The sequence below is a fragment of the Pan paniscus genome, chromosome 6 (assembly GCF_029289425.2).
Source record: "Pan paniscus chromosome 6, NHGRI_mPanPan1-v2.0_pri, whole genome shotgun sequence".
NCBI lineage: Eukaryota > Metazoa > Chordata > Mammalia > Primates > Hominidae > Pan > Pan paniscus.
Genome location: NC_073255.2, coordinates 9,866,496 through 9,892,765, shown reverse-complemented (window position 1 = coordinate 9,892,765; position 26,270 = coordinate 9,866,496). Strand labels below are relative to the sequence as shown.

Here is a 26,270-nt window from a genome sequence, read left to right as displayed (position 1 = left end):
CTTTTCCTACCAGTAGGAAGTAAGGTCTTCAGGCTTCCTGGAAATTCGGATGGCACCTCTTGCCCAGCGGAGCTTCCTGGAATTCTCCCTCTCCTTCCAGGTTCATGAACCACCGAGTCCCTGCCCACAAGAGGTACCAGCCCACAGAGTATGAACATGCGGCCAACTGTGCCACCCATGCTGTGAGTTGGCTTTTGGGGAGCTCAGGGCTGAGATGGGGACACTTCCGGGGAAGGGGGGTGGGGGAAGTCACCTCCTTCATGTATGTCCTAAGTGGCCTGTTCCTCGGGTCTTCTGTGGCCCTCAGAAGAGCGAGTGCGTCTCGAGGGAAGGCCACTGGGGTAAACTGGACTGCAGTGCTGGCCATGTCTCTGTCTTGCTCTAAGAACCTTCGATGGGGCCGAGCATGGTGGCTCATGCCTATAATTCCAGCACTTTGGAAGGCTGAGGTGGGCAGATCACCTGAGGTCAGGATTTTGAGACCAGCCTGGCCAACATGGTGAAACCCCGTCTCTACTAAAACTACAAAAATTAGCTGGGCATGGTGGCGGGCACTGTAACCCCAGCTACTCTGGAGGCTGAGACAGGGGAATCTCTTGAACCCTGGAGTCGGAGGTTGCAGTGAGCCGAGATCATGCCATTGCATTCCAGCCTGGGTGACAGAGCAAGACCCTGTCTCAAAAACAAACAAACAAAAAAGAACCTTCGATGGCTCCCTAGTACCTAGTATGGCATCCTGTCACTCTAGCAAGCTCCTAGCCCGTCTGTCCACGCACCTCCCACCACCATGCTCTTGCTCTCAGGCTCAAACACTTGAATCCCTCACTGTTTCCTAAATGGAAGACATGACTCCATGCCTTTGCACGTGCTGTTCCTGTTACCGGGAATATTTCTCGTCTGCACTCCAGCCCTGCCTATGAAACCCTTTCCATCATTCCCAAGCCTTGCTGAAATGTTCCCCAACAAAGTCTTCCCCTCTGCCCAGATGCTGGGAAGCTCTGAGCCAGTGCCTGCCTCCCCAGCCATTGTAGCCTTCACGGCCCATCACCATGCCAGCTGCCCATCACATATTCATTCAGCAAACAGTTCCTGGGTACCCTCAAGGCAGCAGGCAGTGCTCCAGGCCCTGGCAATGCAGACATGAGTTCAAACAGAACCCCTGCTGGATTCTTTGATATCTCAGGACATCTCAGCACACCTGGCACAGGGAAGTGCCCAGATAGCGTGTGTGGAGGTGAATTAATTCTCAAACCCCCCGCCCTGACCTGTTAGACCCCGGGGGCTATTGTGTGTTTGGCCTGAGCCCAGGCCTTTAACAATGGGCCACCGGTGTCATAGAAAGGAGTGGCTGGTGCTGATTCGAACTTAGTGTGTGCCTGGACCACACTTGGTTTTGTTGTTGTTGTTGTTGTTATTGTTTTGTTTTTGTTTTTTTTTGAGACGAACTCTTGCTCTGTTCCCCAGGCTGGAGTGCAGTGGTGCTATCTCGGCTCACTGCAAGCTCTGCCTCCTGGGTTCATGCCATTCTCCTGCCTCAGCCTCCCGAGTAGCTGGGACTACAGGCACCCGCCACCAAGCCCGGCTAATTTTTTGTATTTTTAGTAGAGACGGGGTTTCACCGTGTTAGCCAGAATGGTCTCGATCTCCTGACCTCGTGATCCACCCGCCTTGGCCTCCCATAGGGCTGGGATTACAGGTGTGAGCCGCCGTGCCCAGCCCACACTGGGTTCTAAGTTCGCATTTTCTCAGTCAGTCCCTTTTGAGCAGGTGCTCTGCTGAGCAGAGACTGGTTCTCACTGGCTCTTCTCTGAAGCCCCATGCTGTGTGCATCGTAGGGGCTCGGAAAATATTTGAGAATGAACACATGACTCCCTCTTTTGCAAGGGAGGAAACTGAGGCTTGGGTGAGAGAATCTGCCCAAAGCCGCAAGCTAACTCATCGACACAAGTCTACACTGCACCCCAAAAAGTAAAGCTCTAGGAAGAGAACACCTGCCTTTGAATCCCAGCTCCATCATTTAGTGGCCCTGAGCCTCAGTTTCCTTATCTGTAGAATGGACATCGTAAGAGCCACTCCCAAGGGTGGCTGTGAGTGTTGCTGAAGGCACCATGTTGGCACAATGTAGGCACATTGACAAGTGTGTTTCTTTGACAGCACACTCCTGAGGAAAGAGGTGCTGAATTGGCCGGATGCAGTGGCTCACACCTGTAATCCCAGCACTTTGGGTGGCTGAGGCGGGCGGATCACTTGAGGTTGGGAGTTCGAGACCAGCCTGGCCAACATGGCGAAACCCCATCTCTACTAAAAATACAAAAATTAGCCAGGTGTGGTAGTGTGTGCCTGTAATCCCAGCTACTGAGGTGGCTGAGGCAGGAGAATCACTTGAACCCAGGAGGCAGAGGCTGCAGTGAGCCAAGATTGTGCCACTTTACTCCAGTTGAGTGCAGGACAGAATGAGTGAGACTCGTTTACAAAAAAAAAAAAAGTGCTGAATTGATTCTGCCATCATACCTGAGAGAAGCTGTGAGGCTGGGGACAAAAACCTATTTATGATCTCCTCTGACCACTGATGCTATAAACACAAGGCATATTCATAGTCCAGCAGGCTCCAGGAAGTGGGTGACTGAGTCACAGGTACCAGGCCCCTGCTGTTAACTCATTCATTTATTGGATGCTCCCTCAGTTAGCACCTATGAGCACAGGGTGAGGGCAGGGTGATGGGCATGTATCATTTCATTCCTGAGGACATGTCCTGTGCTCACAGGTTTGTGGAATGAATGAATGAGTGAGAGAGGAACTCAATGAATACTAGGCATGGTAGGTGATCGCAAAATAGCACAAACTAGGAGCCAGGCGCAGTGGCATGTGTCTGTGGTCCCAGCTACTCAGGAGGCCAAGGCAAGAGGATCATGTGAACCCAGGATGTCGAGGCTGCAGTGAGCTATGATTGTACCACTGCACTCCAGCCTGGGCAACATAGAGAGATTCCATCTCTAAAAAAAATATGTATATATATTTTAAAATAGCACAAAACATAATTGGAGTCTACAGCCTAATGAGAAGCATGTCCCCAAATTATGAAGTAGCATGGATAGCTGCTGTTTATTTATTTTTTTAAAAATGGAGTCTTGCTGGGACTACAGGCGTGCGCCACCACGCCTGGCTAATTTTTGTATTTTTAGTAGAGATGGGGTTTCGCCCTGTTGACCAGACTGGTCTCAAACTCCTGGCCTCAAGTGATCTACCTGCTTCAGCCTCCCAAAGTGCTGGGATTACAGGCATGAGCCACTGCACCTGGCCAGTTGCTGTTTATTTTTTTAAGATGATGTAATAAGATTGATGAAAGTGATTTCTTTTTTTCTGAGATGGAATCTCGCTCTGTCACCCAGGCTGGAGTATGGTGGTGTGATCTTGGCTCTCTGCAACCTCCGCCTCCTGGGTTGAAGCGATTCTCCTGCCTCAGCCTCCCAGGTAGCTGGAATTACAGACGCATGCCACCATGCCTAGCTAATTTATGTATTTTTAGTAGAGAGGGGGTTTTACCATGTTGGCCAGGCTGGTCTTGAACTCCTGACCTCAGGTGATCCTCCTGGCCTCAGCCTCCCAAAGCGCTGGGATTACAGGTGTGAGCCACCGCACCCGGCCAGAAATGATTTTTTAAAGTTATAATTCCATCCCCTACAGCAAGGCTTCTATCTTCCCTGTTGATGTTCAGTCTGCCATGCGCAGATGGACATGTGGGTGGCTGATGGCCTCTTATTAAGGAGCCATCCCATTCTGGTGCATTGCTGTTGACCTGTCCCCATCCGGCGCCCAGCCTGGGTGTCGGGGAGGCTAGCGGGACACCTCTTTCCTTTGGGACTCACCTGGGCTGATCTTGCAGGCAGATTGCGTTCAGTGAGTCCTGGAGGATGCACACGGTAGGGGCTGAATTCCCACCTGCCTACTTTTTTTTTTTTTTTTTTGAGACAGAGTCTTGCTCTGTTGCCCAGGCTGGAGTGCAGTGGCGCGATCTGAGCTCAGTGCAATCTCCACCTCCTGGGTTCAAGCAATTCTCCTGCCTCAGCCTCCTGAGTAGCTGGGATTACAGGCGCGCACCACCATGCCTGACTAATTTTTTGTATTTTTCAGTTGAGACGGGGTTTCACCATATTGGCCAGGCTGGTCTCGAACTCCTGACCTCGTGATCTGCCTGCCTCGGACTCCTAAAGTGCTGGGATTACAGGTGTGAGTCACCGCACCTGGCCACCATCCACTATTTAAACCCGTTTACAAGCTGAATGGTACCTGGGCGCCTGTGCTGCTTAGGGCTGGGCTCTTCCTTCAGGGCAGTCCAAGCAGATGAGGTCAGGACATCAGTGGTGATGATGGGTGACATGTGGCACATCATACTTCTCTGTGTCGTGGCCCAGAGAGTGGCTGGGATGTGGTGGGGATGGCCACTCTCTGGGACGTGGTCTTTGACCGTTTCATACATGGACCCCTTTGAGAATTGAATCAAAGGTCTAGACCTGCACTGTCCAGGTTGGCAGCCACTGGCCCCACGTGGCTGTTGAAATTGACACCTGAGGCTGGGCATGGTGGCTCACGCCTATAATCCCAGTGCTTTGGAGGCCAAGGTGGGAGGATAGCCTGAGGTCAGGAGTTCAAGACCAGCCTGGGCATTATAGCCAGACCCCACCTCTATAAAAAATATAAAAATTGGCCAGTCGTGGTGGTGTGTGCCTGTAGTCCCAGGTACTTGGGAGGCCAAGGTGGGAGGATCACTTGAGCCCAGGAAGTTGAGGCTGTAGTGAACTGTGATTGCACCACTGCACTCCAGCATGGGGGACAAGACAAGGAAGGAAGGAAGAGAGAAAGGGAGGAAGGGAGGGAGGGAGGGAGGGAGGAGAGAGGGAGGAGGGAAGGGGAAGAAAGAAAGAGGAAAGGAAAAGAGGAAGAAAAGAAAAAAAGCAAAGGAAAGGGGAAAGGGGAAAAGGGAAAGGAAAGGAAGGAAAGAAGGGAGGAAGGAAGGAAGGCTGGAAGGAAAGAAGGAAAGGGAAAGGAGAGAGGGAGGGAAGGAAGGAAGGAAGGAAGAAAGAAAGGAAATTTACACTTGAATCCCTTAAAGTGAAATAAAATGATTCCGTTCTTCAGTGGCACTGACCACATTTCAAGAGCCGAGTGCTGCCACGTTGGGCAGCTCAGCCGGGGAAGGGGCAGGAGGTGTGCTCTGAGCCACCCAGCTGCTGCACCTGTCCCTGCCGTCCCTGCCCCTCCAGTTCTGGATCATCCCCAGCATCCTGGGCAGCTCCAACCTCTACTTCCTGTCGGACGATGACTGGGAGACCATCTCTGCCTGGATCTACGGCCTCGGCCTCTGCGGCCTCTTCGTGGTGTCCACTGTGTTTCACACCATCTCTTGGAAGAAGAGCCACCTCAGGTGCCTCCCGCCCAGAGGGGACCCATGCCGGGTAGGGGGTCGGGGCAGGAGGACCCATGGCAGCCCGGGGGGTGAACCAGGACATCCGGTCTGCCTGGTGACATTCTCCACTGAGCTGGGAGGGGCTGGGCTGGGCGACCCACAGGCTGGCTTTGCAGGAGGCACAAGCCCTGCCTTAAACAGGCTGCAGTTGAGTCTCTTCAGGGCAGACCACCTCGCCCACGGGAGCCTGGTTTGCTCACTTTTTTTGTTGTTGTTTTTTGTTTTTTTTGAGATGGAGTCTCACTCTGTAGCCCAGGCAGGAGTGCAGTGGCGCTATCTCAGCTCATTGCAACCTCTGCCTCCTGGGTTCAAGCAATTCTCCTGCCTCAGCCTCCCGAGTAGCTGGGACTACAGGTATGCACCACCACGTCCAGCTAATTTTTGTATTTTTTTGGGGGGTGGGTAGAGATGGGGTTTCGCCATGTTGGCCAGGCTGGTCTCGAACTCCTGACCTCAGATGGTCCACCCACCTCGGCCTCCCAAAGTGTTGGGATTACAGGTGTGAGCCACTGTGCCTGGCCAACTTGTTTTCTTTTTTGTTTGTTTGTTTGTTTGTTTGTTTTTTGAGAAAGAGTCTCAATCTGTTGCCCAGGCTGGAGTCCAGTGGTACAGTCTCAGCTCACTGTAGCCTCCACCTCCAGGGCTCAAGCACCTCCTGCCTCAGCTGCCTGAGGAACTGAGACCACAGGTGTGTGTCATCATGCCTGGCTAATTCTTGTATCTTTTTGTAGAGATGGGGTTTCACCATGTTGCCCAGGCTGTTCTCCAACTCATGGGCTCTAGTGATCCACCTGCTTCAGCCTCCCAAAGTGCTGGAGTTTCGGGAATGAGCCTTCACGCCTGACTTGTTTTGCTTGCTTCTGAGAGGACCAAGAGAAAAGCCCTTGCTGGCTGCAGGGTGGTCACGACGGGCCAGCTCCCCTCTGGGCTTCGTTCCAGGCATGCTACAGGCGCCATTCCCTAATCTTTCTAATAATTCTGCAATGCAGGCACTAGAATCCCTGAGTATTACAGTTTTGATTTTTATTTTTTTTTGAGATGGGGTCTCAGTCTGTCACCCAGGCTGGAGTGTGATAACGTCATCTCGGTTCACTGCAGCCTCCACCTCCAGGGCTCAAGCGATCCTCTTATCTCGGCCTCCCGAGTAGCTGGGACTACAGGCATGCACCACCTCATCTAGCTAATTTTATGTATTTCTTGTACAGATGGGGTTTCATCATGTTGCCCAGGCTGGTCTTGAATTCCTGGGCTCAGGCGATCTGCCCTCCTTGGCTTCCCAAAGTGCCAGGATTACAAGTGTGAGCCACTGTGCCTGGCTAGTTTTGATTAAAAAAAAAAAAATTACAGGCCAGGCAAGGTGTCTCATGCCTGTAATCCCAGCATTTTGGGTGGCCGAGGTAGGAGGATCACTTGAGGTCAAGAGTTTGAAACCAGCCTGGCCAACATGGTGAAACCCTGTCTCTACTAAAAATACAAAAATTAGCCAGGCACTGGGGCTGGCACACACCTGTAATCCCAGCTACTCAGGGGGCTGAGGCATGAGAATTGCTTGAACCTGGTAGGCGGAGGTTGCAGTGAGTCTAGATAGTGCCACTGCACTCCAGCTAAGGCAACGGAGTGAGAATCTGTCGAAAAAAAAAGAAAAAGAAAAAGAAAAGAAAAGAAAAAGAAAAGAAACCTTATTTGCTCAAGGTTGCATATCAGCCACATTCAACCCAAGCTGACTCTGGGAATCCAGGCCCCCCATAAAGCTGTATGCCACTCCCTTTAATTTCTAGGAAGACATGCAGTTGAGCCGTGCATACAATCATTAGTCAAATTTGTTCAGGGCTGCACTTTGCTAGACAGAGCCACAGTTTGTACTGGTCAGTGATTGCTTTGTAACCAAGTATCCCAGAGCACTATGGCTTAAAATAACAAGAAACACTTATTCTGTCTCAAATAAGAGTTTGAGAGCTTTAGCTGTGTGGCTCCAGTCTGTGCTGTTTCCTGTAGTCAGAGGCTGGCTGGGGCTGCTGTCATCTGATGGCTTGACTGGGGCTGGAGGCTCTAAGCTCCCTCACTTGGCTGGTGAGCTAGTGCTGGGTTGTAGTGTGGCTGTCTTCACAGCCACATGGGAGCTTGTTTTCCCCAAACTTAGCGACCTAATAGAACAAGGCAGAAGCTGTAATGTCTTTTATGATCTGGCCTCAGGAACCACACACCATCATTTCTGCAATGTCCTATTTGTTCCCTGAGTTTACCTTATCTGTTTTGGGAGGGGAGGGTCCCAGTGTGTGAATACTAGGGGCTTGACTCATTGGTCACCATTGTGGAGGCTGGCACCATTCCAGTCCCATGTATTGAGGGTTATCGCTCACTACACAAGGTGAGGTCATCATAAAAATGGTTGGTGTTTATTTATTTTTATTATTTATCTATTTTTTATTTTTTTTTGAGACAGAGTTTCACTCTTGTTGCCCAAGCTGGAGTGCAGTGGCATGATCTCGGCTCACTGCAAGCTCCGCCTCCCAGGTTCATGCCATTCTCCTGCTTCATCCTCCCAAGTAGCTGGGACTGCAGGTGCTCACCACCACACCCGGCTAATTTTTTGTATTTTTAGTAGAGACGGGGAATGTTTTGTATTTTTTGTAGAAACGGGGTTTCACCATGTTAGCCAGGCTGGTCTCAAACTCCTGACCTTAGGTGATCCACCCACCTCGGCCTCCCAAAGTGCTGGGATTACAGGCATGAGCCACCATGCCTGGCCAAAACAGCTGGTATTTATTGAGCACTTACTATGTACTGTGCTGGGTATTAGCTAATTTAATCCTCCCCACAGCCCCATGTCAGGTTGCTGGCATCCTCCGTATTTTACAGAGAAGGAAGCTGAGACCTAGATCAAATAGGTAACTTGCTCAAGGTTATGTACTCCTGAAGTGTAGAGCTGGAATTCGAACCCAGGCCTTTTGGCTCCACAGCTTGGATCCGAACCACTAAGCTCTTCTAGCATTAGAATGTCAGCTCCCAGACAGTCTTGAGGGGCACGTAATTTAGTAGTTTTTGCACTTTTTTTTTGAGACAGGATCTAGCTCAGTTGCCCAGACTGGAGTGCAGTGGCACAAACATGGCTCACTGCAGTCTCCACCTCCCAGGGTCAAGAGATCCTCCTGCCTCAGCCTCTGGAGTAGCTAGGACTACAGGCATGCACAATTATGCCTGGCTGATCTTCCTAATTTTTAGTAGAGATGAGGTCTCACTGTGTTGCCCAGGCTGGTTTCCAACTCCTGAGCTCAAGCAATTCTCTTGCCTCAGCCTCCCAACGCTCTGGAATTACAGGTGTGAGCCACTCCATCTGGCCATTTTTGCACTTTGTCCACAGAATTCTTTCCCCATTATAAATCTTTGGAAAAACCCAGTATATAAAGCAGAAATGCACAGTGGCTCTGATTAAAGTAGGGGAGGATGGCCAGGCGCGGTGGCTCACGCTTGTAATCCCAGCACTTTAGGAGACCCAGGCGGGTGGATCACTGGAGTTCAGGAGTTTGAGACCAGTCTGGCCAACATGGCGAAACCCCGTCTCTACTAAAAATACAAAAACTAGCTGGGCATGGTGGCAGGTGCCTGTAATCCCAGCTACTTGGAAGGCTGAGGCAAGAAAATGGCTTGAATCCGGGAAGCGGAGGTTGCAGTGAGCTGAGATCGTGCCACTGCACTCCAGCCTGGGAGACAGAGCAAGACCTTATCTTAAAAAAAAAAAAAAAAAAGTGGGACGGAGGATGTTCAATCCTTACCTGTAGGGGCGCAAGGCCCTCAGTGGGACCCCCGAGGCAAGGTGTCTCCATGCAGCCCCTAGGGTGATAAGGAGCCTGGTTTGAAGACCACTGCTCTGGTCACTTACAGATGGGGATTCTGAGGGCCAAGGGGTCTTGGCTGGACAGAGGAGCCCAGCCCTGCTAACCTGTAGGCAGGCACGATCAGCCCAGGGCACGGCTCTGGGGGCACTGGCCCTTCCCTGCTGTGCAGGGGCTGTGACTGCCGGCTTCTCTGCCGCCCTAGGATGGTGGAACACTGTCTACACATGTTCGACCGGATGGTCATCTATTTCTTCATAGCGGCTTCCTACGCACCCTGGTGAGTACCATCCCGCCACCCAGCAAACCCTTGGCGGCCTTTCTTTTCATCGTTTGAATTTATTTTTCTATTTGGCTGGGTAATGTGTTGACTTGGCACAAAGGAGTTAGGTTAAAAGCTTCCCGCCACCCTTTTTTCCTTCCTGGAAGCAGCTACTTATATCCACTTTGCTGTGTTATTTTATGCAGAAAATAACTCACTTCTTGAGTTATTTTATGCAGAAAAAGCAAATATATACATTGTTTTTTTTTTTCTGAGAATTCTGAGACAGAATCTCACTCTGTCACCCAGGCTAGAGTGCAGTAGCGAGGTCTTGGCTCACTGCAACCTCCGCCTCCCTGGTTCAAAAGATTCTCCTGCCTCTGCCTCCCGAGTAGCTGGGATTACAGGCATGCGCCACCACGCCCAGCTAATTTTTGTATTTTTAGTAGAGACGGGGTTTCACCATGTTGGCCAGGCTGCTCTCGAACTCCTAACCTCCAGTGATCTGCCCGCCTCAGCCTCCCAAAGTGTTTGGATTACAGGTGTGAGCCACCGTGCCCATCCAGAAAAGCAAATATTAATATGTACATATGTATGCATATGTGTCTACATATATACACATATATAAATATGTGTAATAGACATAGACGTATGCATACACATGCATATACATACATATATACTTATATTTATATTTACTTAATATTTAATTTATTTAATATAGCTTTTAAATTTTTAATTTTTTTTTAAGAGACAGGGTCTTGATCTGTTGCCTGTGCTGGAGTGCAGTGTTGTGATCATAGCTCACTGCAGCCTCCAACTCCTGGGCTCAAGTGATCCTCCCGCCTCAGCCTCCCAAGTAGCTGGGACTGCAGGTGCAAGCCACCATGCTTGGCTAATATTTTTATTTTTGTAGAGATGGGTCTCAGTATGTAGCCCAGGCTGGTCTTGAAATCCTGGCCTCAAGCCATCCTCCCGCCTCAGCCTCCCAAACTGTTGGGAGTACAGGCGTGAGCCATTGCAATGGCCACATTTTATAAGTATATATTTATTTTGTTTTTATTTTTTGTTTTGTTTTGTTTATGTTTTTGAGATGGAGTCTTGTTCTGTTGCCCAGGCTGGAGTGCAGTGGCATGATCTCGGCTCACTGCAACCTCCACCTCACGGGTTTGAATGATTCTCCTGCCTCAGCCCCCTGAGTAGCTAGGACTACAGGCACATGCCACCATACCCTGCTAATTTTTGTATTTTTAGTAGAGATGTGGTTTCACCATGTTGGCCAGGGTGGTCTGAAACTCCTGACCTCAGGTGATCTGCCTGCCTCGGCCTCCCACAGTGATGAGATTACAGGTGTGAGCCACCGCGCCCGGCCTGAGTTTCTCTTCTTTACCTTTACCCCTGGTTGTGATTGACTGGGCACTGCCCTGTGTCAGGCCCTGTGCTGGTATCTGAGGGTATTGTCACAAACAAAACCCCCAGCTCCCTCTCTTTGTTGGGGACAAAAACAAACAAACCAAAAACCAAATAAATATTGAAGGTTTTACATAATCAGGGAGAATACATTTTCAAAAAGTCTAAATTACAGCAATCAGAGAGAAGCTGATGGAAATGAAAGAGACAAATTCTGCAGGCATTGAGACTGAAAAAGTAAATTATTTGCAATGTGAAAAAAACAAGCTGGCTTCTGAATGTGGCCACAGCACCATTTAATGCTGACACACAGTGGAGACACTTCTAATAATTTCCCAGAGATAGACTTCAGAATAAACTATCAAATGGGGTTGTCATGCAGACATAAAAACAATAGGCACCATGGTCACGCATGAAAGAAGTCCAAGAATACCATAACCATGAGGAGTTTTTGAAAGAAACTAGTTTGTGATGGCATGTGCCTGTGCTCCCAGCTACTCAGGAGGCTGAGACAGGAGGATCGCTTGAGCCCAGGAAGTCGAGGCTGTAGTGAGTTATGATTGTGCCACTGCACTCCAGCCTGGAAGAGTGACACCCTGTCTCTAAAAAAACAAACAAGAAACTGAAACATGTAATTTAAAAAATCCACCTGCCAGGCGCAGTGGCTAACGCCTGTAATCCCAGCACTTTGGGAGGCTGTGGTGGGCGGATCATGAGGTCAGGAGATCGAGACCATCCTGGCTAACACGGTGAAACCCCGTCTCTACTAAAAATACAAAAAATTAGCCGGGCGTGGTGGCAGGCACCTGTGGTCCCAACTACTCGGGAGGCTAAGGCAGAAGAATGGCTTGAAAAAAAAAATCCACTTTTTTTTTTTTTTTTTTGCCGAGATAGAGTTTCGCTCTTGTTGCCCAGGCTGGAACGCAATGGCATGATCTTGGCTCAGTGCAAACCCTGCCTCCCGGGTTCAAGCAATTCTCCTGCCTGAGCCTCCCAAATAGCTGGAATTATAGGCTTCCGCCACCACTCCCAACTAATTTTTGTATTTTTAGTGGAGATGGGGTTTCACCATTTGGGCCAGGCTGGTCTTGAACTCCTGACCACAGGTGGATCCACCTGCCTCGGCCTCCCAAAGTGCTGGGATTACAGGCGTGAGACACTGCGCCCGGCAGAAAATCCAGTTTTCTTGTGCTTTACATAATTTATCTTAACTTCAGAGTCCAAGTGAATTTTATGGTGAAGAAACATTTGTTTGAAGTTCAGCAAAATTTGTAAGTGTCCATTTTCTTCTTTTGAAGTCAAGTTAAAATTAAATGTAATACTTTTAATTAAAAAAGATGTGTATAACTTTAATTCTCACCCTTTCTCCTTTCCCTTCATCCCGTCCTATCCTTCTACCCAGTGGCCTATTTTCGGGTCTACTTGGAAGGATATCTAGAATGATGTTCACTGATGGTTATTTTGGGTAATGAGATGGGTTATTATTTTTTACTCTTAAACTTTTCGGTGTTACTTAAATTCTTTACAATGACAGACTCCAAGCAGGTCACTTTTTTTGGCAGAAGTTTTACATAACACATTCTCATTTCAGAAATTCATTCCAGGCCAGGCGCGTGGCTCACGCCTGTAATCCCAGCACTTTGGCAGGCCGAGGAGGGCAGATCACCTGAGGTCAGGAGTTTGAGACCAGCCTAGCCAACATGGTGAAACCCCATCTCTACTACAAATACAAAAATTAGCCAGGCATGGTGGTGCGCCTGTAATCCCAGCTACCCGGGAGGCTGAGGCAGGAGAATCACTTGAACCCGGGAGGCGAAGGGTGCAGTGAGCTGAGATTGCCTCACTGCACTTTAGCCTGGGTGACACAGCGAGAATCCATATCAAAAAACAAACAAAAAAAGAAATTCATTCCAGAAAAAACTTAAAGGACCCTCTTCCTCAGTCATCACCACCACTGTTAACTACACCTTTCCAGACAAAACCACTTGGGAAGAGGTTCAGATCTTTTTCTGTGCATTGACCGTTATCCCTTTTTTTTTTTTTTTTGAGACGGAGTCTTGCTCTGTTGCCCAGGCTGGAGTGCAGTGGCACGATCTTGGCTCACTACAAGCTCTGCCTCCCGGGTTCACGCCATTCTCCTGCCTCAGCCTCCTGAGTAGCTGGGACTACAGGCGCCCGACACCACGCCTGGCTAATTTTGTTTTTGTATTTTTAGTAGAGACAGGGTTTCACCATGTTAGCCAGGATGGTCTCAATCTCCTGACCGCGTGATCTGCCCGCCTCAGCCTCCCAAAGTGCGGGGATTACAGGCGTGAGCCACCGCGCCCGGCCAACAGTTATCTCTTTATACATACACACAATATTGTCATCTTATTCTTCTTGGTTCATACCCTCCACCCTCTTGAACACCTCACAATATAGCTTAGAGATCTATCTATGTTGGTAAAAACAGATCTTCTTCCTATTTTTCATTTTTTAATTATTATTATTTTTAATTTTTTTGAGACAGGGTCTTACTCTGTTGCCCAGGCTGGAGTGCAGTGCTGGGATCATGGCTCACTGCAGCTTCCACCTCCCAGACTTAAGCGATCCTCCCACCCCAGCTTCTCAAGTAGCAAGACCCTGTCTCTTAAAATAATTATTAACAAAGGATTGGAGGCCGGGCACGGTGGCTCAGGCCTGTAATCCCAGCACTTTGGGAGGCCAAGGTGGGTGGATCACCTGAGGTCAGGAGTTCGCGACCAGCTTGGCCAACATGGAGAAACCCCATCTTTACTAAAAATACAAAATTAGCCAGGCATGGTGGCACATGCCTGTAATCCCAGCTACTCAGGAGGCTGAGGCAGGAGAATCGCTTGAACCCGGGTGGCGGAGGTTGCAGTGAGCCGAGATTGTGCCACTACACTCCAGCCTGGGGCACAGAGAGAGACTGCATTTCAATAAAATAAAATAAAATAAATAAAATAAAATAAAATAAATAAAATAAAATAAAACAAAACAGCATTGCCTTGGTTAGCTGCCGGAACTGTGGTGACAGAGAATGCACAATCGCCCCCAAACAGGCTTTACTTGTTCATAATCCCACCAGTTTGAGGTGCTACTTACCTTTTCTTCTAGATATTATCAATTTTGCTAATTTTCCTCTAATCATTGCTTGCTGTTTCAAGTTATCTAGCACCCTTTCTGCCTGTTCACCCGTCTTCCTGTGAGCACCCATGTCCCAGCCATGGAGTCACAGGTGACAGGACTTCCCTGGGGTCCATTTCCTGTGACAGGCCAGTCCTCGAGGGCCGGGGTCCTGGTGGGCCCCCCTCAGGGCCATGGCCTTGGCTCTTTCTCTCCCAGGCTGAACCTTCGGGAGCTGGGCCCCTGGGCCTCCCACATGCGCTGGCTGGTCTGGATTATGGCTTCCGTGGGCACCATCTATGTCTTCTTCTTCCACGAGCGGTAAGCCAGGCCTGGGGGCTTCAGGGAGGCGGGATTCCCTTACATGCTCCGGCCTCCCCAGCACTCCTGGGCTGCCGAGAGTCCAGGATGATCTCATAATCATGAGAGCACAGCTCTGGCTGTCACGTCATTCAGGCTCATGGGTGGCCACCAGGTCTTGCAGACCCTAGGGTCAACTTGAAGTTGTCAAAAAGACATCATAGGTGGCCAGGCATGGTGGCTCACGTCTGTAATCCCAGCACTTTGGGAGGCCGAGTGATCCACGAGGAAGGCAGATCACTTGAGGTCAGGAGTTCAAGACCAGCCTGGCCAACATGATGAAACCCTGTCTCTATTAAAAATACAAAAATTAGCTGGGTGTCATGATGGGCGCCTGTAATCCCAACTACTTGGGAGGCTGAGGCAGGAGAATGGTTTGAACCCGGGTGGTGGAGGTTGCAGCAAGCCGAGAGCGTGCCACTGCACTCCAGCCTGGGCGACAGAGCGAGACTCTGTCTCAAAAACAAACAACAACCAAAAAACATAGGTTCCTAGCCCCATTGGACTGGGGTGGGGGGGGGGAGGCGGGGGTGGTCACATGCCACCTGCCCTACCTAAATTATTAGCAGATGAAGGGGAGAGGTCTTGAGAGAGCCACACTCTCTGTATTCCCATTCTGTCGAGTGATGGGGATGGAAATAATTCAGTGGGGAAAGAAACAGGACGATACAAGCAAAAGAACATAACAGACTTCCTGTAGTCTCAGAGCCCAGGAACCTCTGGAAGTCATTTAGTCCAGGGACAGCAAAGAGGCTTCAGCTGCTGCAGCAACCCAGCTCAACTGGAAGTGGCTGCTTGGGCCTTGTGGGAAGAGATGCTGGGATCGAATAGTGATGTCTGCCATGGGCTGAGCATCGGAAGTGCCCATGTGTGTGCTATGCCCAATGTTTGTAATCCCTGCTCTGGCACCAGCATGCATTTTACAGATGTGGAAAGTGAGTCTTAGGGAGGGAAAGTGCCCAAGGTCACATAACTGCCAGCACCTGTTGGATGTAGCTGGGTGAAATCTGAGCCAAGCCGTGCTGGACAGAGAAAGCGTCCTTTCTTCTCACTGTTCTGGCCAGAGTGTTCCCTCTTCCCCAAGAACAGGGAGCTGTGTGCAGTTTCTTCGTGGGGAGGCATGTCCTAAGGCCGGCACGGCTTGTCTTCCTGCCAGGTACAAGCTTGTGGAGCTTCTCTGCTATGTCGTAATGGGCTTCTTCCCCGCCCTGGTCATCCTCTCCATGGTAAGTGCTGCCAGCCCTGCATAGATGGGTCCCTGCAAGAGACCAAGAGTGTCCGAGCTGGACCTGGCTGTTGAGATTGTCACAAACCCTCTCCTTTGGCAGGCGGGGAAACTGAGGCCTGGCATGACTTGTCTAAAGAGGCAGTAGGCCAGGTATCAGTGGCTCATGCCTATAATCCAGTCCTTTGGGAGGCTGAGGTGGGAGGATAATTTGAGTCCAGGGGTTTGAGACCAGCCTGGGCAACATAGCAAGACCCATCTCTAAAAAAAAAAAAATTAGCCAGATGTGGTACACACCTATAGTCTCAGCTACTCTGGAGGCTGAGGCAGGAGAATGTCTTGAACCTGGGATGCAGAGGTTGTAGTGAGCCGAGATTGCAGCACTGCACTCCAGCCTGGGCTACAACAGTGAAACTCTGTTTCAAAAAAACAATTTTTTTTTTTTTTTATAGAGGCAGGATCTCCCTGTGCTGCCTAGGATGGTCTTGAATTCCTGGTCTGGTGAGGGCTTGGCAGGTTCTTCTTGCTTAATTCCCTCCTATTCTATGAGTGTTTCTTTTTTTTAGAGATGGGGTCTCACTATGTTGCCCAGGCTGGTCTCGATCTCCTGGGCTTAAGCCCACCTTGGCCTTCCAAAGTGCTGGGATTACAGGCATGAGCTACCGTGCCCTGCGGAGAGTTTCTTTCACTAAGAACAACTCGTGTTAATAGTACTCACATCTGGGGGCCAGGACTACTACTTTTTTCTTACCATGTTTTTTTTCTCTAAATATTTTTTGCCATGAAGCAAAAACAAAAATTATTTTCTCTACTTTTTTTTGTTTGCCATGCCATTACTTTAAAAAACTGTGGTAAAATATTCAGTTCAGTGGCAGTAAGCACACTCACATTGTCGTGCGTCCATCACCACCATCCATCTCAAGAACTTTTTGCATCTCTGCAAACTATAACTCTGTCCTGTCCTCATTTTTTTTTTTTTTTTTTTTGAGATGGAGTCTCACTCTGTCGCCCAGCGTGGAATGCAGTGGCACGATCTCGGCTTACTGCAACCTCCAACTCCCAGGTTCAAGTGATTCTCGTGCCTTGGCCTCCTGAGTAGCTGGGATTATAGGCGCGTGCCACCACTCTCGGCTAATTGTTGTATTTTTAGTAGAGATGGGGTTTCACTGTGTTGGCCAGGCTGGTCTCGAACTCCTGACCTCGTGATCCGCCCTCCTTAGCCTCCAAAGTGCTGGGATTATAGGCGTGAGCCACCGTGCCCGGCCTTGAGCTCATTTCGTTTATCCATTCATTCCTTGGCTGACCCCTGGGTTGCCTCCACCTTTTGCTGTTGTGATTATACTGCTATGAACATGGGTGTGCAAGTATTTGTCAAGACCCTGCTTTCAATTCTTTGGGTATATACCCAGATGTATTACATTTTTACAAAAGATAAGCTATAGGCCAGGCGCAGTGGCTTCCGCCTATAATCCCAGCACTTTTGGGAGGCCAAGGTGGGCAGGTCACCTCAGGTCAGGAGTTGGAGACCAGCCTGGCCAACGTGGTGAAACCCCATCTCTACTAAAAATACAAAAATTAGCCGGGCATGGTGGTGCATGCCTGTAGTCCCAGCTACTCGGGAGGCTGAGGCAGGAGAATTGGTTGAACCCAGGAGGTGGAGGTTGCAGTGAGCTGAGATCTTGCTACTGCACTCTAGCCTGGGCAAAAGAGCAACTGTGTCTCAAAAAAAAAAAAAAAAACAGATAAGATAAGTTATAAAAATATTATTTGAGGCCGAGTGTGGTGGCTCACACCTGTAATGCCATCACTTTGGGAAGCCGAGGTGGGAGAAGCACTGGAGACCAGGAGTTTGAGACCAGCCTGGGCAATATAGTGAGATGCCCCCATCTCCAAAAATAAAATAAAATTAGCCAGGCATGGTTGTGCCATGGGATATCTGTAGTCCCAGCTACTGGGGAGGCTGAGGCAGGAGGATCATCCCAGGAGTTGGAGTCTACAGTGAGCTACGCTTGTGCCACTGCACTCCCGCTGGGGCAACAGACCAAGACCCTGTCAAAAGAAAAAAAATTGGTGAAGTTTTAATAGAAATGAGAATGTCTATCATCTGAGAACTAGTCTGGGGAGAATTGCTGGTATGTCAGTGTTGAGGCTTCTCACCTGGGAGTCTGGGCTGGTTTGCCATCTGCATGTCTTTTGGTTTTGGGTGGTGGGGACTGGCTGGTGCTTTCAGCCACACTGACTGCCCCTCTGACCTGTGCCCCACCCTTGTCCTTGCCGACAGCCCAACACCGAGGGCATCTGGGAGCTGGTGACCGGAGGGGTCTTCTACTGCCTGGGCATGGTCTTCTTCAAGAGTGACGGGAGGATCCCCTTTGCCCACGCCATCTGGCATCTCTTTGTAGCATTTGGTGCTGGTACCCACTACTATGCCATCTGGAGGTACCTCTATCTGCCCAGCACCCTGCAGACCAAGGTGTCCAAATGAGGTGACCCAGACTCGAGAGGTCGTTTGGGCTTTAGGAGTGGAGCACGTTTCTGCGAACGTTAACCCAGAGCACAGCGCCAAGGCCTGTCTTCCCTTTATTGGGTAGAGTTCTTGATGGCTCCAAGGTGACTTCTGGTGACAGCCAGATCGTCCCTCGAGTCCCCAGCGAGAAAGAAAGCATTTAGCCATTCTTACAGAGGAGAAATTAACCCTGTAATGTGTTTCTATTTTAGATGAGTGTTTCCTAATACAAGCAACATTAACATCTTCAGAAAAGGAAGCAGGCATGGTCCTGGAAAATTGGGGAATGACGGGCCAATCTGTGTTTCCTAAGGTCCTGAGGAATCTGGCAAAGAGTCCTGTGGGTTGTTTATACCTGGGTGGCCAGGGCCTCCCTCTCTGTTACCAAAGTCCAGGCTGGCGTATTGTCTCTGGTTCAGGGAAAGGGGACAGCCCAGCTTGGAGATGAGGGATGGTGAATGGCTGTGACCATGGCAGACATCACCAGTCAAGTGCAGTACATGGGTGATGTCAGAATTCTTCCCAGCACAGTGTTCTGGGCAGCCAGTACCAATCAATTTGGCACTCATGATGGGACCTCTTTGCCCTTCCTGTCTGGTGTGCTCTGAAATGGGATAATGGCCAGAGTAGCTGAAAATCTCCAAATGGGCATTTGCATGCCTATCTCCTCATCTCCCCCTCCCTTTTGGGAAACTCCTGGAGTAGGCAGTTTGGGGGCAGTAGAGGGAAACTGAGGCACACACCCATGCAGCCCCTGATGTTCTGTTCCACCGTAGTTGGTTCTCAGTAGAGTTGGGAATGAGGATGCTGTTACTTGGCCATTTCTTCCCATCTCCAAAAATCCAGAGACATTACGAGAGCTATTCATTCATAAGATGGGGCAAACAGCCCCCAGGCACTTGCTCCCTGCTCCATACTTAAGGTTTGTGATGCCAACATTTGGATTCTCTCTTGGTGCCAATCAGTGGCTGTTAGAGGCTACTCAGGTGTACCCCAAACGGAAGGCACATGGATCTGGGGAGACTGTTCCAGGTCCTCCCAACCTCTGAAGTGCTCAGTAGCCCAACAACAAGGCTGCTGGGGGCCTGTTCTTCAGCCCCCTTCAGGGCAGAGCCAGCCTCTCTGTCCAGTGCTGCCTGGACATTTACTGGGGAGGTGAGTAGCAGGCCGAGCTCCAGGATCTGAATTGGAATCTCAGATTCTCTGGATAAAGAATCTGTCTCAAGTCAGGAGGTCCTCATTCTGCGACTCCCAACCAGGGTGGAGTGGGCACAGACAGGATGCCTTATGCTTATCTCTAGCACATTCCAGGGGGTTCCAGGGTTCCTGCACCTGGAATCCAGTGTGTCCAAGCCAGTATTAAATTATCTCAACACATTCCACAGACCAGACTGCCTCCGTGCTGGGAGATGCTGTGTGGATAGCTTTTGTCCTCCTGCCCGTGTGTGTGCGTGTATATGTGCGTGTGTGTGCGTGTATATGTGCATGTGTGTGTACACGTGTGTCTACACAGGCACTCCTAATGCCTGGAAGCTGTCTTCGGTAAGCCTGACCTGTGGAGCTCACCAAATATTTCCCACCAGCTGGGGTCAGGGCTGGAGGTCAGTGGGGAAACTTTTGCAGGGGAGGGCTGGTTGGAGAGAGACTCGTTCCCAAATGGGGACAGAGACACTGAAAACTTGACCTCTGCCTGGGCCTGGGGCTGGGAGAGGGGGTTCTGAAGGTTCTGGGGTGTTGTTTAGGAGACCTCCCAAGGCGTGGCACCATGCCAGGCCAAGATAAAATCCTGTGATCACGATGCTGACGGACACCAAAGCACCTTCCTGGGACCAGTGACTTGGGACTACTCCTTCTTCCTTGCTTCCTTCTTTCCTCCTCCTCTTCCTCCTTCCCTCCCTCCTTTCCTCCCCTTCCTCCCATTCCTCTCCTTCTTCCCTTTCTTCCCCTTCCTCCCCTCCTCCTCCTCTTCCTCTTCCTCTTCCTCCTTCTCCTCCTCCTCTTCTTCTTCTCATTGCTGCTTCTTCTTCCTCTTCCTCTTCCTCTTCTTCTTCCTCTTCCTCTTCCTCTTCCTCCTCCTCCTCGTCCTCTTCTCCTCCTTCTCCTTCTTCTTCTTTTCTTCTAAGATACTTTGACTTCTTTTCCTATTTGGATGACTTTGGACTTCTTTAGTGGCCCCATAGCAGCTGCTGACTCCTCAGTCTGACACCTGCACCTCCCGTGCCCCCTCCTCCTGGGCATCTGGGCTTGCATTTCCCCAGGACAGCCTGCTCCTTCATGCCCCTGGATTTTTGGAGGTGCTGGTCCCACTGGTGGGAACTGTTGATCCCCTTGTCCATGCAACTTACTCCTACTCATCCTTCAAAGTCCAGTTCAGGCATCAGCACTGGGGAACTTCTGGCCTTCCTCTGACTTAGGGGCTTCCCCTCTGCTCCCTGTCATGCCCCCTGCCCTCCGGCATCACGGCTTGGAGCCCCATCCTTCATCATGCAGCTACTTGCACTGGTCCCAGGCCTGGGAGCTCCTGGAGGGAGGGACTGTGTCTTGCTGGACTTGGGATCAAATTCAGCATAACCCCGGCATTGTGGGAGCTTTGGTCAGTTTCCTAACCTCTCTGAGCCTCAGTGTTCTCAGTTGCTAAATGGGGAAGGCAGCACTTTATGGGCTGCTTGAAGATGCAGCAGGATAACAAATGCACAACACCACCTGCTCTCCTCATTAGTTCTGTTGGCTTTCCAATGGAAAGCAACCCCTGATCCTAAAGATCACACGATTTCAGGGGTGTCAGCCAAAGGAATGAATCACTAATGGTGGAATTTCCAACTGTAGTCTGGTGAGAACATGGAGGGCATTCTGAAGGGCTTTGGCCACATTTCCTCCCCTCACTCCAATTCAGGGCATGCTTCCCATAAACCCTTTCTCTTCCCCAGCATCATTCTGGAAGTGATTTTCCCAGGATTCCATTCCACCCAAGCCCAGACCCTGGATGTCCTCTGAATGTATCCTAAGTAGTGCAGGAAAGGAAAAGAAGTTTCCTAGGCCATTCTCTCCGGTGGGCAAGGCCCTGTCCTGGGAGCATTCTAGGCTGCGCACTGGGTGTGTGGTGTAGAGAGGGGCGCCGAGCACAGTGGCTCACGCCTGTAATTCCAGCACTTTGGGAGGCCGAGGTGGGCGGATCACCTGAGGTCACGAGTTCAAGACCAGCCTGGCCAACGTGGTGAAACCCCATCTCTACTAAAAATACAAAAAATAGCCAGACATGGTGGCACATGCCTGTAATCTCAGCTACTCGGGAGGCTGAGGCAGGAGAATCACTTGAACCCGGCAGGCAGAGGTTGTAGTGAGCCAAGATTGCACCACTGCACTCCAGCCTGGGCAACAAAAGCGAAACTCCGTCTCAAAAAAAAAGGGTGGGGAGGGCATGCACCGGAAATTCAGACAGCAACACTCTCTTCCTTTCCATCCCTGGGGCCGTGAGGTTCCCGGTGACCCAGCAGAGCTGTCGTCATGCCTCAGGGAGTCAGGAGAGCAGTCGGCAGCAGGCTGGCCTGTGTGATGTTCTGGACTCGTTGGCCTCTGCACCTGTGCTCAGTGGGCACTGCCAGGGCAGGATGAGTGAAGGCAGGTGGGAGTGAGGCAGTGTCCTGCTCAGTAGACTCACATTTGGCAGGGCAGCTGAATCAGTGGCCCCAGCAACACACCTCCCACACCCCGGCTGCGTGCCCACCTGGGAGGACTTCTCTGTAAGGCCCAGACAGAGCTTGGCTAGGCTGTCCCCAGGGTCGACAGCCTCCCGGCCAGGGAAGGATTTGAGTCAGCATCACAGACCAGAGCTGCCTTTCCCACTGGATTGGAAGCTGAAGGTGTGGTGTGAGTGGCGTTGAGCCTTCTCCTTTCCATCAGCTTCAGGCTCCGCGAGGGAGAATCCTAGGATAGCGCTTGAGGGTGGGGAGGGGGATGCAGATGGACCCAGAACTGGAGATCTAAAGTCACTTTGGTCATGGGTGGGGGGCTTGCACAGGGGGATGACAGCACTGAAGGCTTACAGAACACTTTTACAGTCCCCAATTTTCAGCTTCCCAAACTCTCGTTTGTTTTTGGTTTTGTTTTGACATGGAGTCTCGCTCTGTTGCCCAGGCTGGAGTGCAGTGGGGCAATCTCGGCTCACTGCAACCTCTGCCTCCTGGGTTCAAGCGATTCTCCTGCCTCAGCCTCTCGAGTAGCTGGGACTACAGGTGCCCGTCACCACACCCAGCTAATTTGTGTATTTTTAGTAGAGACAGGGTTTCACCATGTTGGCCAGGCTGGTCTTGAACTCCTGACCTCAAGTGATCTGCCCGCCTTGGCCGCACAAAGTGCTGGGATTATAGGCATGAGCCACCATATCCCAAACTCTCTTTTCCGTATCAGTTTGCAAAAGCTACAGAGCATTTCCTTCCACCGATGCCTGAGCCCCTGCTACTGGGCTCAGGAAGTGGGAGGTGGGAGCAGCTTGGGGTGCTAAGGGTGCCCATGCTGGCTTCATGCACCACGGGTGCTGAGAGGGGGCAGGTAGAGGTCAAAGGGTTGGGAGATGGGCACCTGTCAAATTTGCCACCATGTACAGCGTAACCAGATGCCGAAATGCAGGCTCTGGGGACAGCATCTATGGGATTCAGAAAGAGCCAGTGACAATTCCAGCATCCACTTCCAATGAGCATGCTGATGTCACAGGCGTGGTATTCAGCAGGTGTGACGAGAAAGAGCTGGAAGCAGGGCAGGCAGAGGCTCACCTGTCTGGGTCTCCTCCGGGGTGCCAGTCTCCCTTGGTGGTTTCTAGATGCTGTCTTCACCGATTCACACAGACTCCCCCCGTGGGGTAAGGATAATTTGCTGATATTACAAAGCAGGAAGCCAAAGCCCAGAGAGGTTTGGTGATTTTCCCGAGGGCACCCAGCTTCTAACCAGCGGAGCAAAGCGTTGAAGCCAGGACTATCTAATACCCAAGCCTCCTGCCCTTGGCCAGACCTGGCTGCTTGCAAGGAAACACACTGCCTCCAAATCTTTTGCCCAGGGAGGAAAGCTGACCTTAAAAAAAATTAAAGAATATTTTTTTTGGTGGGGCGTGGTGGCTCTCGCCTGTAATCCCAGCACTTTGGGAGGCCAAGGCGGGTGGATCACTTGAGGCCAGGAGTTTGAGACCAACCTGACCAACATGGTGAAATCCCATCTCTACCAAAAATATAAAAAATTAGCCGGGTGTGGTGGCACACGCCTGTAATCCCAGCTACTCGGGAGACTGAGGCAGGAGAATGCTTGAACCTGGGAGGCAGAGGTTGCAATGAGCCGAGATTGCGCCACTGCACTCCAGCCTGGGTGACAGAGCGAGATTCCATGTCAAAAAAAGAAAAAAGAGAGTAATTGTTTTAAAACCTCTGGTGTGTAGCATTGTCAATTTCCATGGTGTAAATACTCATGCCAGTGCCAATTTTGTGCTGCCAAAGTGGCATTGCCAAGGATGAAAAGCAATGTATGTAATTGGTCGTCGCAAATGCTACAAGCCAGGTGCAGGCTCCCCCTGCTCCACCACTTCCCAGCTGTACCTCTTGTGAAGCCCGGCCAGGGAAGCCAGGGATGTGAAGTTGGTGACAACAAACCCAGCCCCAAAGGGTCCCTGTGCAGGGCCAGTTCTGTCACAGAGACACTCAGAAATGGTGAGGTAGGAGTCCAGAGTCTGGTGCCAGTCGAACCTGACCCAAATTCAGCTCTCCAGAGACCAGTGTGCAAGACCCTTGGACCTGTCCCTTATCCTCTCTGTGCCTCAGTTTCCTGATTTATAAAATGGAGATTATGATCCACAAGTGCTATACACACATCAGGGTTTGAGTTTTTTCTGTTTGGTTTTTAAATTGTATTTATTTGTGTATTTTTTGAGATCGGTTCTCTGTCACCCAGGCTGGAGTACAGTGGCATGATCTTGGCTCACTGGAAACTCTGCCTCCCGGGTTCAAGAGATTCTCTTGCCTCAGCCTCCCAAGTAGCTGGGATTACAGGCGCATACCACTACGCTCAGTTAATTTTTGTATTTTTAGTAGAGACGTGATTTCACCGAGTTAGTCAGGCTGGTCTCGAACTCCTGACCTCAAGTGATCCGCCCACCTTGGCCTCCCAAGGTGGTGGGATTACAGGTGTGAGCCACCACACCCGGCCAATATCCCACTTTTTTTTTTTCGATAGTGTTTTACTCTTGTCGCCCAGGCTGGAGTGCAGTGGTGTGATCTTGGCTCACTGCAACGTCCGCCTTCTGGTTTCAAGTGATTCTTGTGCCTCAGCCTCCCGAGTAGCTGGGATTACAGGCGCCCACCACCATACCCGGCTAATTTTTATATTTTTAGTAGAGATGGGGTTTCACTATGTTGGTCAGGCTGGTCTTGAACTCCTGACCTCAGGTGATCCACCCGCCTTAGGCTCCCAAAGTGCTGGGATTACAGGTGTGAGCCACTGCGCCCGGCCCAGAGAGCTGATTTGTATGGAAGATATAGAACAGTCAACCCTAGCAGGAAGAGCAAGGTGTGGAGAGGAGGAGGCAGGAGGAGTCCCACACTTGTTCTGCTGCTGATCTGGTGGGTGGCAGAAGAGGGGATATGGGTTGTGGGGGGGACGCTGCTGGAGGGAGAGCCATGAGCACTTTACATGAGGAGGGTATACCATCCCGTCTCATGTTGCTCCACTGCTGGGGCGGGAGGTGAGGAGTCATTGAAGGTATCAGTGTTCTTACATCCTTAGGGCACCCTGGAGACTGACTGTTACATATTCAGGCTTTCGCAAGTTATTAGAAGACTGGTAGGGTGAAATTAACCAAGGTGTGGTGATGGGTGAAAGCTACAGATCAGAGCTTCCTGTTTTTGGAGAGCTAATTTACAGGCACACCATGACCTGCACCCCATGCACACATCTCTGCACACCATCCCCCTTTTTACCAGTATAACAGATAATATGCGCACTTATGAACGTGCACACATTCACATCCCTCTTCTTGTATTTTGCTCTTCCAAAACCTCACAAGATGAAATTACTGTTTTCTTTTTCTTTTTTTTTTTTTTTTTGAGACACAGTCTCGCTCTGTCTCCCAGGCTGGAGTGCAGTGGTGCACTCAGTGCTGCCTCAGCCTCCTGAGTAGCTGGGATTACAGGCACCTGCCACCACGCCTGGCTAATTTTTGCATTTTTAGTAGAGATGGGATTTCACCAGTTGGCCAGGCTGGTCTTGAACTCCTGACCTCAAGTGATCCGCCCACCTCAGCCTCCCAAAGTGCGAGGATTACAGCCATGAGCCATATGAGGACACCGAGGTTGCTCAGACAGGTTAAGTGACGTGTCCAAGGTCATCTAGCTGGTGCAGGCGGGGCCTGGAATTCAGCTCAAGGTCCTTGGAGGTCACATGCTTCTTTCCACAACACCTGGTTGTTTTGCTCCCCTAGAGGCCAGGCAGGTAAAGGCCATTTCCCTAAGTCCTCCTGGCGACTCCGTGTCCTGGCTGCTGGATCTCTGATTTTGTCAATTCTTCCTGAGCTTTGAGAGGTCTGAAGATACAAACACTGATGTTCTCTGCCTCTGCCTCCCATCAGGCCACCACAGGGAACAGGCAAAGGCTGGAAGTCTCTCTGGTGGGCAAGGACACTTTTGGTCAAAGCCTTCTGCATGGCCCGGCAGCCTTTGCAACCTCAGCTCTGGGAAAACCCTTAGTTTTGGGGGCTTGACTGGGCAGAAAGGAGGTGTGGGCTGTGAGCCTGTCTCCTATAGCGTCCGTCTTTGTGCAGAGCTTTCTCCACCAGCACCCACGTGATAAACAGGCGTTTAAATACCTTAACTAGGTAATATTTTATTTAAAGCATTACGAGTGTGTACATAGGCGACTGTTTTTATCTATCTGGCATTTTGGGATGAGGATTTGAGATCTACTGGACTTGGCGCAGCCATGACTGGTTATCACAGGTCTGAGTGGAGATCTGTCTGCTCACATACCTTCAGCTTGTCCTGACAACTTTCTCTTTGCACATCTGGCTTCCTGATGGACTTTCAATGGATTTTTGCCCCTGTTGCAGTGTT

The 26,270-nt window shown here is 50.5% G+C and overlaps 1 protein-coding gene across 5 annotated transcripts in view; it reads left to right on the top strand.

The window, feature by feature from the left end:
- MMD2 (monocyte to macrophage differentiation associated 2) overlaps positions 1-26,245 on the top strand; it is a 60,700-nt gene extending 34,455 nt beyond the window's left edge. For 3 of the 5 annotated variants that reach the window (XM_034963569.3, XM_055114879.2, XM_055114880.2), the window contains exons 2-7: positions 101-182; positions 5,262-5,818; positions 9,503-9,577; positions 14,315-14,416; positions 15,612-15,681; positions 17,962-26,245. In XM_034963569.3, coding sequence (XP_034819460.1) covers positions 101-182; positions 5,262-5,818; positions 9,503-9,577; positions 14,315-14,416; positions 15,612-15,681; positions 17,962-18,165 — 1,090 coding nt within the window. In that variant the 3' untranslated portion in view covers positions 18,166-26,245. The remainder of the gene's footprint in view (positions 1-100; positions 183-5,261; positions 5,819-9,502; positions 9,578-14,314; positions 14,417-15,611; positions 15,682-17,961) is intronic. The other 2 variants (XM_055114881.2, XM_003819753.5) reach the window with 1 other exon arrangement.
- Positions 26,246-26,270: the final 25 nt, after the last annotated feature.